This window comes from Thamnophis elegans, chromosome 1 (genome assembly GCF_009769535.1).
Source record: "Thamnophis elegans isolate rThaEle1 chromosome 1, rThaEle1.pri, whole genome shotgun sequence".
Classification (NCBI taxonomy): domain Eukaryota; kingdom Metazoa; phylum Chordata; class Lepidosauria; order Squamata; family Colubridae; genus Thamnophis; species Thamnophis elegans.
This window is the reverse complement of record NC_045541.1, coordinates 19,184,931-19,202,899: the sequence shown is the minus strand read 5'-3', so window position 1 is coordinate 19,202,899 and position 17,969 is coordinate 19,184,931. Positions and strand designations below refer to the sequence as shown.

The 17,969-nt window shown below is 40.3% G+C and overlaps 1 protein-coding gene across 1 annotated transcript in view; it reads left to right on the top strand.

Moving 5' to 3' along the window:
• Window positions 1-17,969, top strand: part of DNAJC10 (DnaJ heat shock protein family (Hsp40) member C10) — a 41,677-nt gene that overhangs the window by 16,314 nt on the left and 7,394 nt on the right. Inside the window, exons 10-21 of the mRNA XM_032224949.1 lie at window positions 12-55; window positions 352-489; window positions 1,792-1,881; window positions 4,318-4,431; window positions 5,263-5,377; window positions 7,035-7,162; window positions 8,938-9,054; window positions 10,484-10,585; window positions 11,124-11,279; window positions 15,088-15,221; window positions 16,917-16,970; window positions 17,498-17,645. Coding sequence (XP_032080840.1) covers window positions 12-55; window positions 352-489; window positions 1,792-1,881; window positions 4,318-4,431; window positions 5,263-5,377; window positions 7,035-7,162; window positions 8,938-9,054; window positions 10,484-10,585; window positions 11,124-11,279; window positions 15,088-15,221; window positions 16,917-16,970; window positions 17,498-17,645 — 1,340 coding nt within the window. The remainder of the gene's footprint in view (window positions 1-11; window positions 56-351; window positions 490-1,791; window positions 1,882-4,317; window positions 4,432-5,262; window positions 5,378-7,034; window positions 7,163-8,937; window positions 9,055-10,483; window positions 10,586-11,123; window positions 11,280-15,087; window positions 15,222-16,916; window positions 16,971-17,497; window positions 17,646-17,969) is intronic.

Below are 17,969 nucleotides of genomic sequence, written 5' to 3'. Positions count from 1 at the left end.
AATTTGTCTAGATTGTTTGACTTCTCGAACACGCCGTAAACTGGCTGGCATGTTGGTAAGCATTGGTCTTTTGTTTTTAAAGAATATTAAATACATTGGTAAAATTTGGCCCAAAGGAAAGCACTTCATCCCACTGACTTCAGTGGGAGAGAGCAAAATACATACTAGAGTCCTCTATCTCACCTTGATTTAACTTTGCTTTGGCCGTTATTCCTACCTCCTCCCTGGGATGGAATTGTTTTGTGAACAAAGCATAAACTGAATGGCAAAGTATGCCTGCCATTCAAATAGATGTGTGATGTCTCTCTGCTAGATTTCAGTTTTTCATTTTTCTCATGTTTTTCAATACAGGAAGGCCTGGTTAAAGTAGGCTGGATGGACTGTGCCACCCAGGGTGAGCTTTGTGATAGTTTGGATATCTCATCTAGCACAACAGCGTATTTTCCACCTGGAGCCACCTTAACTAATAAAGAGAAAGGAGGTGTTTTGGTATGAGTTTTACCATTGGTTTGCCTTTGTCTACGCTGAGTAGTTGGTGGTGGTGGAGGTGATAAAGGAATAAATACCTTAGTATTTTTTTCTTCCTAGATTTTGCTTATGCTCAGGTGGTACTTGTTAATTTTAAGTGTTTGGCTATTGCTGGCATTCCAGGGAAAGAGTAAAGTTTTGTGTATTGGAGAACACCTGTACTTTATGTCAGCCTTATCCAATCCAGCACCTTTGAAATATGTTGTTCTAAACTACCATCATCTCTATCAGCATTGTCCATGATCTTGCTCCCTGGACTGCTCAGATTTCTTATCCATGATACCTGCAGGGTATCAATTGGAGCCCTGGTGGAGCAGTAGTTAGAATGCAGTATTGTAGGCTAACTGTGCCCACTGCCAGGAGTTCGATCTTGGCCAATTCAAGGTTGGACTCAGCCTTCCATGTTTCGGAGGTCGGTAAAATGAGGACCCAGATTATTGGAGGCAATATGCTGACATTGTAAACCACCCACAGAATGCTTCATAGCCCTATGGGGCAATAAATATATGTATGTATGTACGTACATATGTATACATATGTGCATACATACATGTACGTACGTACGTACGTACGTACGTACATACATACATACATACATACATACATACATACATATATATATATATATATATATATATATATGCAGGAAGTTTTATAAAAACTTTGCTTATTGCTATTATATCTTTAGAGAATATACCTGTACTACTTCTGCTGCCTTATATCATGTAAGCATTCTGGCAGTTAATTGTCCTGAAGATACTGAATTGCCCAATGCTTAACAATACCACTTTATTCTAGTTATTGTATTGTATTTATTGTATTTTATTTCTAATGTTGGACAAAATATTAATATTTAGAATAATTAATATTGGTAGATATTGAGTAAATTTGACGTAGTGGTTTCTAGCATCAGGTTAGAAAGCAGGAGACCTTGAGTTTTAGTCCTGATTAGGCTTAAAATCAATTGGGTGATATTGGACCAGTCAGTTTCTCTCAGCCCTAGGAAGGAGACCACTTCTGAAAATTAATCATTTTTCTCTCTCTGGAATTCTTTTTCTGTATTCTGACATTTTGATAGGATTTTTTTTATTCTTACTATTACATTATTTTCTTCATCTTGTGTATTCAAGAGAGTGCAGAAATGGCTCCTTGAAATGCATTAAAAATTACTGAAACATTATTCCGAACAATTAAATTATGGTAAATAAAATCTCCACTGTACAGCTGAATAACATTTTATACGATGATTTCCACCCTTTTCAGCATGTGAACTCCTTAGACGCAAGAGAAATATATTTGGAAGTCATGAAGCACCTTCCAGACTTTGATAAAATCCTAGCATCTACTTTAGAGGTAAAGATTTCAACTCTCAATTTCTCTCTTCATCGCAACACGTTTATTATTTTTGTTCCCTAAAGCCTCTCATTTTTCCCTAATAGGTCATACCAATCCTCTTTTCTTAAATCCGGGCCATGTTTTCTTTTAAACTGTAGAGTAGGCCTGTACAACAGGAGGCCTTGTGTGGCCCACTGGCATTTTTAAACATATCCGTAAATTCATTGCTTCCAAATGTTACCAGGCAGTCTCTACCCTGCTCTCCTGAAACAGGCTGCTGAGACTGTCACGTGTCTTCAGACTTTATCAGAGTTGCCAACTCTGTTGCTGCCATCAGTATGGCCCATTCCATCTACAAAACGTGCAGGCCTTCTCCTGAGGTTTAGTGGTGGCCCTGGATTTACACCTGGCTTAACCAGAATGTAAGAAGCAGGGGAGAAAATAATATCTGTTTTGGTTGGGAAGTGCAAACTCTGCCATTTTGAATGAAAAGTCAAATAGTGTGAACATATTGCGATATTTATTTAATTTGCTGTGGCATATGTTTGATATAACATATTCATAAATAAGAACATTCGCCCATGCATATGTTTGGCTCCACAGAAATATACAGGTGAAACTCAAAAAATTAGAATATCGTGCAGAAGTTCATTTATTTCAGTAATGCAACTTAAAAGGTGAAACTAATATATGAGATAGACTCATTACATGCAAAGCAAGATAGTTCAAGCCGTGATTTGTCATAATTGTGAAGATTATGGCTTACAGCTCACGAAAACCCCAAATCCACAATCTTAGAAAATTAGAATATTGTGAAAAGGTGCAATATTCTAGGCTCAAAGTGTCCCACTCTAATCAGCTAATTAAGCCATAACACCTGCAAAGGGTTCCTTAGCCTTTAAATGGTCTCTCAGTCTGGTTCAGTAGGAATCACAATCATGGGAAAGACTGCTGACCTGACAGTTGTGCAGAAAACCATCATTGACACCCTCCATAAGGAGGGAAAGCCTCAAAAGGTAATTGCAAATAAAGTTGGATATTCCCAAAGTGCTGTATCAAAGCACATTAATAGAAAGTTATGTGGAAGGGAAAAGTGTGGAAGAAAAAAGTGCACAAGCAGCAGGGATCACCACAGCCTGGAGAGGATTGTCAGGAAACGGCCATTCAAAAGTGTTGGGGACTTTCACAAGGAGTGAACTGAGGCTGGAGTCAGTGCATCAAGAGCCACCACACACAGACAGATCCTGGACATGGGCTTCAAATGTCGTATTCCTCTTGTCAAGCCGCTCCTGAACAACAAACAACGTCAGAAGCATCTTACTTGGGCTAAAGAAAAACAGACCTGGTCTGTTGCTCAGTGGTCCAAAGTCCTCTTTTCTGATGAGAGCAACTTTTGCATCTCATTTGGAAACCGAGGACCCAGAGTATGGAGAAAGAATGAAGAGGCACACACTGCAAGATGCTTGAAGTCCAGTGTGAAGTTTCCACAGTCTGTGTTGATTTGGGGAGCCATGTCATTTGCTGGTGTTGGTCCACTGTGTTTCATTAAGTCCAGGGTCAATGCAGCCGTCTACCAGGAGATTTTGGAACACTTCATGCTTCCTTCCGCAGACGAGCTTTATGGGGATGCTGACTTCATTTTCCAGTAGGACTAGGCACCTGCCCACACTGCCAAAAGCACCAAAACCTGATTCCATGACCGTGGGATTACTGTGCTTGATTGGCCAGCAAACCCACCTGATCTGAACCCCATAGAGAATCTATGGGGCATTGCCAAGAGGAAGATGAAAAACATGAGACCGAACAATGCAGAAGAGCTGAAGGCCAGTATTGAAGCATCCTGGTCTTCCATAACATCTCAGCAGTGCCATAGGCTGGTAACTTCCATGCCATGCCGCATTGAATAATTGCTGCAAAAGGGGCCCAAACCAAGTACTGAGTACATATGCATGCTTATACTTTTCAGAGGTCCGATATTCTTCTATGTACAATCCTTCTTTTATTGATTGCATGTAATATTCTAATTTTCTGAGATGGTGGATTTGGGGTTTTCATGAGCTGTAAGCCATAATCATCACGATTATAACAGATCACGGCTTGAACTATCTTGCTTTGTATGTAATGAGTCTATCTTATATATTAGTTTCACCTTTTAAGTTGCATTACTGAAATAAATGAACTTCTGCACGATATTCTATTTTTTCGAGTTTCACTTGTACATGCACAAAGAAACTTCCCTAGAATTGCATCATGAGTTAAGAAGAAATGCATATTTATATGTATGTTCAATGGGAGAAAGCAAGCATACAATAGATAATATGGGGAACTACAGATAACCTGACGTGTTATATACTTGGGAAAAATCAGCTAATCTATTTGATCTCTTTTTCTATTCTCTGTTTAATATATTTTTCCTTCAAAAAGTCTGAGATGTTTTTCCTTCCCTTTTGCAAGGATCATGTGGCCCACCATCGGTGGTTAATATTCTTTCAGTTTGGCAACAACAGCAAGTCAGATACACACGACCTTAAGAAGCTAAGTGTTCTCCTTAAAAATGAAAATATTCAAGTAAGTGTGTGAAGCTCAATAATCTTTTATTTAAAGAGACAACGTTGTTTTATGTGGTGCCTTTTTTCTTTTTTCTAATTCTGATCATTTTGAAGCTTCCTGCTACTTTCTTTTAGTCTTTTGCTTCCCACCTTCATCTGGTCCCCCATGGCCTTTTCTTAAAGATCTATCCTTCAGTTGGGAAGACTTGAGTTAAACATTTTTTCCCATACTGACATCAGCAGTTACTTGCTCCTTCATTGAAGATTTAGAGCAGGGGTATCAAACTTGCTGCGTCATGTTGTCGTTAGGTGATATATCACATGTTTTCCCCCTTCGCTAAACGGTGGGCGTGGCCAGCACATGATGCATTCAGCCCACAGGCTGCGAGTTTGACATCTCTGATTTAGAGCATGTGCTGAGTCAGCATCTAAAATAATAGTCTTTCTCCTTTCAAGTTGGGATAGATTTGGAAGCACACGGCAATAATATTGGAAGGCTGTGGGTGTTTCTTTTCTCCTATAATAGAAAATATAATGAGGTTGCAAGGTAGTCTCAAGATTTGAGATTTGCCCATTAAACCAGCGTGGGCATGCTTAGGATAAAACTAGGCTTTGGTTGCATTTAAGGCCCGTTGGCTAAAATATGTCAAAACTGACCAGTGCTCTCATTAGCAAACAGAAAGAAAGAAGAAAGAAAGAAAGATAGATTATTTCTTACTCAAAAAAGAATTGAGAAAAAAACGGACAAAGAAGGAAAGGAAACAAGGTTTAAAAATGGGAGTGAAATTAGAATGTTTCTTTTGTGGAAAGTTTGCCTTAAACGTATAACTTATAGCTGTTTCTTTCACAGGTTGGGAAATTTGACTGCCTTACTGCTGCTAATATTTGTAACAGTCTGTATGTTTATGACCCATGTGTAGTGGTTTTTAAAGGACGGGGAATGGATAACTATGAAATCCACCATGGTAAATACTTTTTATATAGAAGATTTACAACACTTACAAGTGGGATAGGCAGCTTAATTTTTTTTACAGATATATTTAACTGCAGCTTCGCAGTTTCTTGCCATTGACATTGTAATAAATTGGAATCGAACTACAAAATGAGTAGAAAGCTTATTTCTGATTTATTATGTTGTGGTACTTGATGCCCTTTCTTTAAGGAAGGATTGGACTGTCTGCTTGCCCTCCCTGCCTCTCCAGCTCCCCTTTTGCAACACCTAGTGAAATCCTCCAAGGAGTAGCTGAGGACATAATATTTTTTTTCATTTTCAGAATTCTGGAGTCACAAAGGTTGCACCCCTTAGCCACAGCCCCAAACCTCAGATTTATTCTCTACAAGCGAATGACACAGCCCCACACATACATATATTAACACTTGGAAAAGGGGCCAACAATTTTGGTCTTTCTGTTCTGATATTAAAATGTGATATATAGAAAAGAAAAATGCCTTCCAAAAGAAAAGGTTTGCCCACTCTAACCACCGTGGAAAAGTAAAAATCTGCCTGAACCAAATGTCATATTTAAAACATTCATCTATATTGCTATTGTTAAGCAAAGAAATGACTAGGAGAGTTTTCAGCTGTTTCTGTATTGGTGATTTTTCCATTCTGAATTGTCTCCTTCCTCCTTTGCTGTCATCCTCTAAAATGCTTGCATTAATATAGCTTGGAAAATACCCTGTTTCCCTGAAAATAAGACCTCCCCGTATAATAAGCCAATTCAGGCTTTTGAGTGCATGTGCTAAAATAAACCCTCCCCCCAAAATAAGCCCTCTCCGAAAATATTGCAACACCGCAGCCATGAGGTGACCACGCTCACTGCCTCCTGCACCTCAAAAATAATAAGATCTCCGCTAAAATAAAGCCAAGCCCTTATTGTGGGGGTCAAAAGAATATAAAGAGCCTGTCATATTTTCAGGGAAACAGTAATTTGAGGTATGTGTGGCCCTTTGAATGAGAAAATGGCCCCTGCTCAAGATTATAGCTTTCTAGGACTGTTTTTCATTTGGTGGAAGGTGGGATACCATTTAATAGGTGTTCCTTAGATTTATCATAAGTTGATTTGATTCTGATCAATTTAACACAGTGCCTAGTTTGTCCCTGTACTGGAGTTTTCTGAGCCCAAATTTCACCAGAAAAAGAATTCATTTTATTTTTGATATTTTAAGTAAAAGAAAAATAGGATGCTGTAGAATTCAGGGATGATTATTCCATAAAGTTGTTGGAATTAAGCTCAGTGTGATTGAAAGAAGCTTTCTCACAATACTGAATCATTCATCTATTGTAGCTTTCCTTAACTAGCTCTATGTTGGAGATACTGTTTTTTTATTGATGATGAGAGTTGCACTCTAAAACATACTTCTGTTAGACAGATTGACTTGTAGCATTCATGTGCTTTCTTTCATTAGAAGTGCTATATTTATTATGACTTTTTAAAAAAAAATCTTAAACTTCATTTTGGGAAAATCTTGCAAACTTGATTAACTTTCCTCAGAACACGTGTTCTTTTTCTTTTACTTCAAGCTGTCTTTCTCATCTTCATCTGTCTTTTCCCTGTCGTTTGCTGAACAAACAGTAGGTGGCTGTCTACACCACATCTCTGTTTTTGTTTCCTTTTAAAGGGAAAAATGTTCTGTATGATTTAGTGGCCTTTGCCAAGGAGAGCGTGAATTCCCACGTCATTACACTTGGACCTCAAAATTTTCCTGGCAAGGAGAAAGAACCATGGCTTGTTGATTTTTTTGCACCTGTAAGTATTTCATCAAGAGCCAGTTTTGTGTGGTAGTTGAGTAACCAAGGTCGAATCAAGGACACTGTGAGTTCTAGTCCCACTTTTAATATAAAGCCAGCTGGGCGATCTTGGGCAAGGTATTCTCTCTCAGCTGTAAGGAAAAGGCAACGGCAGGACACTTCTGAAAATCTTCTCATAAAAACTGCAAGAATATATACTGTATATACTCAAGTATAAGCCTAGTTTTTCAGCCCACTTTTTGGGCTGAAAAAAGCCACCTCGGCTTATACTCGAGTCAGTGAAAAATTTGCCCAAAATGGAGGAGAAAAAGGGGCGGGGCCATGCCGCTGGGTGACGCTCGTGAATGGCCCAGCGCCCCTGTGAGTTTCCCCTCCCTCTGTGTCAGTTTGCCGCGCAGCGTGCACCGCACCATCCCCCCTCCTCACGTTCTAATGTAATGCAGGGCTATCTTACGATTCCCCTTCCTCCCCCTCCTGCCGCTCTGCAACGATGTCCCACCTCCTCCTTGTTATGGCAAGCAGCCACATAGCGATGTCCCACCTCCTCTGGTACAGTGATCCAATGATAGGAATCACTGTGCCGTGTGTCATAGGAGGCGGGACATCATCATCACAGCGGGACATCAGCATCATGAGGTGAGTGAAGTATTTCATTGAATACACCGGTATTGTGTGATAATAATTTGTTATGCAGAGCAAATTTTTACAATGGCTACTGTATATTTAATGGGCACAGGCAGGCTGTATATGTTATTCAATGGGCAATGGCATTATTGGTATCTATTTTTATTTTTGAAATTTATCGGTAGCTGCTGCATTTCCCACCCTAGGCTTATACTCGAGTCAATAACTTTTCCAGTTTTTTTGTGGTAAAATTAGGTGCCTCGGCTTATATTCGGGTCGGCCTATACTCGAGTATATACGATATCTAGGTATTCGTGAGGAGTCACAACTGACTTGATGCCAGCGTTCCAGAAGAACCCAACTCCAATTAAAAACTCCGAGACAGAGAGGGGAGGAAAGGGAAGAAGAGGGGAAGGGTAGAGGGGAGGAAGGGGAAGGAGAGAAGGGAAAGGAGAGGAGGAAGGAAGGAAGGAAAGAAGAAAGAGAAGAAAGGGGGGAGGAAAGGAGGGAGGGAAGAAAGGAGGGAAGGAAGGCGAGAAGGAGAGAAGAAAGGAGGGAAGGAAGGAGAGAAGGAAGGGGGAAGGAAGGAGGAAAGGAAGGAGAGAAGGAGAGAAGAAAGGAAGGGAAGGAGAGAAGAAAGGGAGGGAAGGAAGGAAGAAGAAGTAGGATTGTTGTAAGATAAGATGGGTTTATGGGATGGTAAGAAAGCAATTTCAATTATATTGTCAACTGTAGGGGAGAAAAATTGTTACAAATACATATTATTAATAACAGTTATGAGATCATATAATTGTGAATGTATATATGAGAAATAAAAAAAAAAAAAAAAAAACTCCGAGACAGGCATCTTCTCAAAGCTCCCTTTTATTAGAGTAGTTATACTGGCATGTCTGGGAAAACCTGAATTTGAGAGTTCTAGGTTTTCCCTCAGTACATCAAAAGCCCAAACACAGCCCTTGCACCCATCAGTCCATCACATGGTCACAATCACAAAGAGATTTGTGCATTCCTCCCAGTTAAACTCTAAGGAAAGATTGTGTAAGCAGAAGTAATTACCAACAACAATTGGTCAAAAAAGAACCAAAAAATTGTGGTGCTCTAGTGATGGGGAGATTTTTTTCTCTCTCTTCATTCTCTCTTTGATATTAGTGGTGTCCTCCATGCCGGGCTTTATTGCCAGAACTGAGGAAAGCATCAAAACATTTGTATGGACAACTAAAATTTGGGACATTGGATTGTACGGTTCATGAAGGAATTTGCAATTTGGTAAGTTGCAAGTGACATTACTTGCATACACTTACACTGGCATACACTTACACGTATGAACATAATTACGATGGGAGAATCGGGACATTACATCTTTTTTTAAGTTTCTATTTATATGAAAGACTGTCTTCTACACACATATCTGCTTGGGTGCACATGCACAGACACACTCATTCTTTGAGGATCTTACAACTTCTAAACTTTATGAACCTTAAACCTTGAAAATTAAGAATAAATTGCATAGAATGTAGGCAGAATAGTTTACCTGATTTTAAAGAATTATAACTTTATAATAGAGGCGAATATCCAGATAACAGATATCTCTGGGCAAACTGTTAAAAGCTGGAGTTTGGGTCTTAATAATCAGGAAATATGTTTATTTCCTTAAGTTAAATTCTCCTCCTTAAAAAAAAATGTTCAAAGAACTTCTCAGAAGTTGAAATCATGTTCTTTGAATTACAATGTGTAACTCTGAACCTGTACCATGTTTTCCCGAAAATAAGACAGGGTCATATTTTCTTTTGACCCCCAAAATAAGCACTTGGCCTTATTTTCGGGACGGTCTTATTATTTTTGAGGTGCAGGATGCAGAAAGCGGGGTCATCTCATGGCTGCTGCTGTATTGCAATATTTTCAGGGGGGAGCTTATTTTCGGGGGGGGGCTTATTTTAGCGCATGTGCTCAAAAGCCCAATTGGGCTTATTATCCAAGGAGATCTTATTTTCAGGGAAGCAAGGTAGTCTTGTCCATGTTTGTTGGGACTTAAATATAGACAATTGCAATATAAAACTTTTTTTAACCTCACTAATATCAATCCCATCTGGTTCATCGACAAAAGTGCGCCGACAAAAGCGTGAGTTTGAAATCGCGCGGAAGAATGAACATAGAAGCGTGCCAACAACAGCGCGCCGACAGAAGCGCGCTCTAAACCTAACCCTAAAGATAACCCTAAGCGTAACCCTAAACCTAACCCTGAACCTAACCCTAACCCTAAACCAAACCCTTACCCTAACCCTGAACCTAACCCTAAACTTAACCCTGAACCTAACCCTAAATCTAACCCTGAACCTAAGCCTAACCCTAACCCTTACCCTTACCTTAACCCTTAACTTAACCGGTTCACCGACCCTTACCTTAACCGTAATGGCACTTCTTTCAGCGGTCTTTTGTCGATGCACCTTTGTGGGCGCGCTATCGACGTCACGGTTTTGTCACCGCGCTGTTGTCAGGCGCACTTTTGTCGGGTCACGATCCCATCTGACACCTGTGTTTTGTTCACTTCTGTTTTTTTTAAATAAATGATTGCAGTGATACAGAATATGGGTGCTTAGGTTTAGTTTTCAGAAGAAAGTGCCTGCCAGAGTACTGAATGAAAGGAGGCCTAACTCCTGCCATTTCTCAAGAGCTTTTACTTCATGTTCTCTTATAGCACAACATTAGAGCATATCCAACCACTGTGGTATTCAATCAGTCTCACACACATGAATATGGAGGACATCACTCAGCTGAACAGATCTTAGAGTTTATTGAGGTAATTATTTATTTGTTAACATTTCCTACCACATTGCAATCCCATAGGAGTCTCAACAGCTTTAAAGGAAAACAAATATACTTAGGACACCTATGGTCCAGTTAGCATCTTACAAAACCTGAAGTATACAAGCCAGAAATAATTAAAGGATGTATTAGACTCTTTGGCCTGTAAGATATGTATGAAAAAAATGGCAATTTATTTTGATCATAAATTCATTTAATGAAACTTTTATATTTTTAAAAAAAATGTTGCCGCGGTACATTAAAAGCATTAATTATTATTATATTTAGTGAATAACTTAGTTTGAAACAATCAAAGCAAAATGTAACTAATCGTAAGGTAATAAGCAATTGCAAGGAAGGAAATGTAAACTGTATAACACCAGTTTTTCCAATTTTAAACCTTGATATAGTCATGAGAAGCGCTATCTATCCCCCCCCAGAGGAAGTGTTTCCCTGCACTGTTTGGTATGGTTGGTGAAGGTTGATACATTTGAAAAGGAATTTCATTAAATCTTTTCCATTCTGTGTTTCAGGATCTTATGAACCCATCAGTGATTTCTCTAACACCAGATACCTTCGCTGAGCTAGTGAAGAAAAGGAAGAATAACGAAATCTGGGTGGTTGATTTTTATGCTCCGTGGTGTGGTCCCTGCCAAGCTTTAATGCCAGAATGGAAGAAGATGGCAAGGGTAAAAGCAAAACTTGCTTATTTTTAGTTATCTTTTTTTCCCAAATACCATCCGTGGAAACTCCCTCAGTGTTCCATATCAATTAATATACTTTGTCTATCATAAGTGTTTACGTATTATTGTCTGTGATAAACAAACTCCTTGTGACCCGACAGCAGAGCTGGCAGCAGAATCGGACAGTGAGGAGGTAGGGGAGGAGCATGGGCCAGTCCTGGAGGCTGGGGAAGGCTTGGACGAGGTCTCTGCATTGGAGGCAGAGATGGGGCTGAGGCCATCTGGCAGTGATCAGATGCCTACGGAGCTAGACAGCAGTGAGGCAGAGGAACAGCTAAAGCCTGTTCCCGGTGTGCGCATGGGCAGAGCTGCCATAAGAAAAGAACAACTCAGGAATCAGGTTAGACTTGGAAGTAAAGTCACAGGTGGAAGGTGATTGGCTCCTCCCATAGGAAATAAAAGGGGAGTGGGCTTTTGCAGGAAACCATTCATTCGGTTGTTAGATTCATTTCAGGAGTCTGAAGATCTGTCCGTGAATCTCAGACACTCTGTGCCCAGTCTTTCCTTGCACAGCACCTCATTTGAAAAATACTTACATGGCAGCTTTCCAAGATAGATAAGGTCTGTAGTCATAAATATTCCTTTGAAAAGACTGTTTGCCAGGCCTTGCTGTATGTGAATGAGAATTCACATTTATTTAATAAAAGGGGTTTTGTCGGGACCAGGACTCTGCCTCGTGCTTTTTGGAGAAGCCTAGGTCAGAACACTCCTGTCCTATTCCAGGGCAAGCATACACAAACCCTTAAAGAGGCGGTTGCAAACTGTACTGATATATCTGGGAAATAAATAAACAAGAAGAAAAGGAAATGCAAGGGCAGCTGCACACATACTCAGAGCAGAGGAAACAGGTCCCCAAAAACTTGCCTTAAAATTCCAGTCCAAAAGAGCGGGTACAAGAGTGATCAAATGATGAAGTCCAAGAGTTGTAAAAGGTTCATCAGCCGGTTCTGGGTCCAAGCTCAAAGACAGTATAACAGAGGTGGAAGGGACCTTAGACGTCTTCTAGCCCAACCCTCTACTGAAGCAGAATACCCTATACCAGGGGTCGTCAACCTTAAACACTCAAAAGAGCCACAAAGGTCCTAACCGGAAGCTCCCCATTCAATTTTGGCGCCGACTGGAAGTCTGGTTCCCCCACCATAGAGTCTCCTCCTAGTGCGGCATTGTTTTTCCTCTACCTGTCCTAACTGAAAGCCCTATCAATTGCTGGGAGGGACAGGGAGCTGCAGCAGAGGGATGAAAGAGCCACATGCGGCTCCAGAGCCATAGGTTTGCCGACCTCTGCCCTATACCATTTCAGACAAGTGTCTGTCCTGTCTCTTCTTAAAGGCCTCCAGTGATGGAGCAGTCACAACTTCTGAAGACAAGCCATTCTATTCAAATTGGGAGTCAAGTCCCACACAGTCAGAGTAAATAAAATGTTGCCAACAGAGAGACCTGAGCATGCTGCTCTTAAATAAAACAACCCAAGTGTTGCACATTTGGAAGGGTAATGTTCCTTTCTCTACTCTGCTCTCCACACGCCGAGCCCTTGTATTGGAGGGGTCAATCACGGTAACCTGGGGTCCTAATCTTCAGAGACTGGCAGCAGCTGTGCCTGCTGGTTTTCCTATACAGCCCTGCTTCCTCTGAAACGCCTCAGACAGCCGTTAGTCCAGCAATTCTGGAACTGGCCACTCAATGTTGGTTTCTTCATCTGAATTTAAGCTTGCCATGACAACTACTGACGTAGTTCATTCAGTATTTTCTTCCCTTACTAAAAAAACAGGCAGAAAAGGGTATGTAATCGATAGTAGACTTGAACATAAACAGGGGCCGGGTTACCTGCTTGTTCCTATCAGTTGCATTTTTTTGTAGCGGACACTGATATTCCACAGCAATTAATTCCATAGTTTGAATTCCTTGGAATAGTGCAACAGATTTTTAAGTGCAGTGAAAATAGACATTGAATAGAGTTATGCTTTTCTTTTGAAGTTATTGAAATTCCATATCTTGATTTATGGCTCTGGTCTGTTTAAATTACTCAGTTATTTTGAATAATGCATTGCTATTCGTGGCATGGAATGTCAGAGAAATGAAACCCAGAAAAAGAGCATTAACTTATGCAAACACAGGGGAAATGATAACCTCTTGGCTGGTTGACAGCAATTGCAAAATATTGTCTTTAGGAACAGGAAGATGCTACAAAGAAACCTCTCCAAATCGCTTTTCCCCCTTAACTTTTTTACAAGCAAATTTGGGATCAGAAACTCACTGGCGAAACTTAGCTAGGTGGACATCAGCTATAGTTCATCCAATTGCCACCATTTTATCTTCAGTTCGTTTTCATAACGAGATCCTAAAGGTTTGGTTTACCATCATCCCCAAAACCATTAAGGTTCCCCTCGCACATATATGCTAGTCGTTCCCCACTCTATGGGGTGGTGCTTAGCTCAAAGCCGAAGAGCCAGCACTGTCCGAAGACGTCTCCGTGGTCATGTGGTCAGCATGACTAAACACCAAATGTGCACAGAACACTGTTACCTTCCCACCAAAGGTGGTTCCTATTTTTCTACTTGCATTATTTACATGCTTTCGAACTGCTAGGTTGGCAGAAGCTGGGACAAGTAATGGGAGCTCACTCTGTTACGTGGCGCTAAGGCAGTGATTCCCAAACTTGGCAACTTTAAGACTTGTGGACTTCAACTCCCAGAATTCTCCAGCCAGTGGTTTGGGAACCACTGTGCTAAGGAATCAAACCGCCGAACTGCCGACCTTTCTGATCAACAAGCTCAGCATCTTAGCTATTGAGCCTCCCATAACCATTATACACATGTAAAAACTCCAATTCACCACCTAAGACATAGGCTCATGTCATTCAGGAGCTTTTCATTTTGGAAAAAAAAGAGAGGTGTGCATTCTTTCCTTTTACACCCAGTGTGGTGTCTTAACCAAAATCCATGCAAAAATAAAGATTGTTGGGGTCCTTTTCTAACATGTATGTAATTGGTGCACTAATATGCATGACAGCTACTTTTTTTTTTTTGCTGTGTTCTCAGGAGTTTGCTTTCATCCCTTATCCTGCCCGACACTCAAGCTGTATAAAATAAGTAAGATTTTGTTTCTTGTTACAGTGGAGGGAAATTGAGTGAGTTGAAAAAACCTATCTATAGAGGGACGACAATGAGTGACAAAGGAGACTACCAGATTTCGTGCCAGTATGCTTTCTATACTGAAAGTATAGAAATGGGTGGCTCAATGACTAAGACCCTGGGCTTGTCAATCAGAAGGTTGGCAGTTTGTTGGTTTGAATCCCTAGCGCCACGTAACGGAGTGAGCTCCTGTTACTTGTCCCAGCTTCTGCCAACCTAGCACTTTGAAAGCATGTAAAAATGCAAGTAGAAAAATAGGGACCGATTTGGTGGGAAGGTAACAGCGTACACCTTTGGCATTTAGTCATGCCAGCCGCATGACCACGGAGAGGTGTTCAGTCAGTGCTGACTCTTCGGCTTAAAAACGGAGATGAGCACGTCCCCCAAACGACTCTCACACTTGTGCGGGGGAACCTTTACCTATACTTTCTTGCTAACTCAAGCTCTGGGTACATGCCTGGGGAGAAACTCTTAGCAAACTCTTCAGAGGACAAGCTATTGAATAAGGTAATTGGGTAGGTTTTCTTTAAAAAAAAACATATTTTTTTATTGCAGTTATGTTTGGATGGTTTATTGGAGCAATTTTTACAACTCAACTAGAATAATCCTATCCTTTGTTTTAGTTGCTGAATGGACTGATTGTAGTCGGTAGTGTGGACTGCCAAAAATATTTTTCTCTGTGTCATCAAGAAAATATTCAAGGCTATCCTGAAATAAGGCTGTTCCCGCAAAAATCAGCTTCCTCTTATCAGCACTAGTGAGTAATGCAACTGTTCTTATTCCAGTCTAAATTCATGCAAAAATGCTTTAGTTAAAAATGCTTGTATGCATTTTATTGTATGTGCGGCATTGAATATCAGAGCAAGTACCATATTTTTCAGAGTGCAAGACGCACCGGAGTATAAGACACACTAACATTTTGAAGAGGCAAATTAAAAAAAAAGGTTCTTGCACTCGGCAGACCTCCCAAAAATGGGCCCAATTTTTTTTCAAAAAAAGGACATAGATTTAGGAGGTTTGTAGAGTGCTCCTAGGGGGTAGGGGGACAAAATTGAGCAAGAAACGGCCTGTTTTTCACTCATTTTTGCCCTCCCCAGTCCCCTGGAGCACTCTGCAAGGCTGCTAAAGGCTATGCACGGCCATTTTGGTGAAGGGGGTGGGGTTTCAGGAGGCAAAAAATGCTGTATTCAGCGTATAAGACGCACCCAGATTTTCAGCCTCTTTTTTTTTGAGGGAAAAAAGTGCATCTTATACTCCAAAAAATACGGTATTTATTTGTCCAGATGGGGAAAATAATGATGGTCTAATATAAAATTCAGTGATTTGGATTAAACCCTATTCATTACAATTGTGTACTATTTCATAACTGAAAGCATATTCGTAATTTGGCATGGCTGGAAATGTAGATATAGCTGCTGCTTGCAACTCCTTATATCATTGCATCTTTTTCCAGGATTGCATAGCAGCTGCAGAACACAGCCACAGGGGAAGTGTACAACTCCTTTAAAGAATTGAATATAGGTGCTATATTTGTACCTTATGTATTCCATAATCTTTTTTTTTGTTTGTTTCTGAGGTCCTGATGCTCAATATTTGTATAATAGAATCTGTAGTACTTCGATCACTCTTTTTAAATATTTATCAAAAAGCAAGTGTAGAATATGAACTTATATTCAAAGGTCACTATTCATAGTGTGGATCTCATCATTAACTAAACTAAATGAGCACAGTGATGTAGTGTAGTGCTTTGTTATTCTTTGTAATAAATCTTATTCTGCGCCATTTTTATTATTCAGTTGTATTTAGCTACTTATTTGTGGAATTCCTGCCCTTGAGATGTGGTGACAGAATCTAGTGTAGGGACTTTAAAAGATGATACATGGGGGTGAAAAAGATCCTAATAGCACCTATATGGAATGACTGCTGTATGAAACACCAGATGAGGGCACACAATTAATCAGATTCAGGGTAAGGAGATTGAGATTGAGATTTGTTTTATTTATATGCCGCCCTATTCCCAGCGGGACTCAGGGCGGCGAACAACTCAAGGGGGAAAGGGAACACAAAAGTACAATACAAGCATTTAAAATAGCCAACAGCCACACAGGTCGAGAGGGGAAGGGAGCTCATCAACCCCAGGCCTGCCGACACAGCCAGATTTTAACAGCTTTTCGGAAGGCCTGGAGAGAGGTGAGGGTCCGAATCTCTGCGGGGAGTTCGTTCCAAAGGGCCGGAGCTGCCACAGAGAAGGCCCTCCCCGGGTAGTAGCCAGATGGCATTGGCTGGTAGACGGAACCTGGAGGAGGCCAACCCTGTGTGATCTAATGGGTCTTTGGGAGGTAATTGGCAGCAGGCGGGGTCTCAAGTACCCAAGGATATTTTTATGCAGCGCTTCTCAAAACTGAATCTTTTAGTAGAAAGGTAACTTTGGTTTTTATATATCTTTCAACAGTAGCTACAATGGCTGGCATCGAGATGCCTATTCATTGCGAAAATGGGCACTTGGGTGAGTTGCTTAGCTCTACTTTGTTCACAACTCGATCAAACTTTTTTTTTGTTTGCTTAAAAAATATCAGTTTGCCTGATGAAGAGTTCTTAGAAATGTGGGAGCTTATAGCAATGATTATAGCAATGCTTTTCATACTATATTGTAGGCAACTGTATAATGCATTTCTAAAACCAGAAATTCTGGCCTACCCTACTTCTTTTGATGAGTAAACTTTTGGAATTGATTCAGCGTTTAAATTGTTGGAGATCTTCAAAATTTTATTAAGATCCTAATTAATCAAAGGAAATTCTTCATTCAAATCAAGTAAAATATTACATTTTTCTGAAACTCAGGCTGATCAGTATTTCAGTAGGTGCTCTTAATCTTCGATGATGATGAATGTGCAGTTAAATCAACTTTCATGAATCTCTGCTTTTAAGACTATTGAGTTTGTTGCACTCGGAGATTCTCTGAACTCCTTCACATGAAGGTACTAACTTCATTGTTGATTTCACTGGAATCCTATGGCTCTTCTGTTTCTTTAGTTATCTGCCTCAAGTGTCTCTGGACCTGACATCTCAGAGCTTCAGTGATAAAGTTCTGAATGGAAAGGACCATTGGGTCATTGACTTCTATGCACCTTGGTGTGGCCCTTGCCAAAATTTTGCTCCAGAGTTTGAGATACTCGCAAAGGTAAATTCTTACAGTTTTTCAGCATCAGAAAATACTTGTTCAATTGAATTTACTTGATGTAGACCCCCAAATTAGCTCCCAACCAGGATATTTAGCATTTTAACCTCTATACATTATTTTTCTCATTCAAATACAGTCTCCAGCAGAAGAAAATATATGTAGCTCAGGGCTGAAATGTGGAGTCCTTAGTGTTCTCTATGCTTGGTTATTTGTGTGTCGATGTTTCGTTACTTAACTAGGTGACGTCAACAGTGAGCAACATCACTGATGAGCACCATCATGATGCTCCTAACATCACAGTGGGTGCTCCTAATATTACAATGA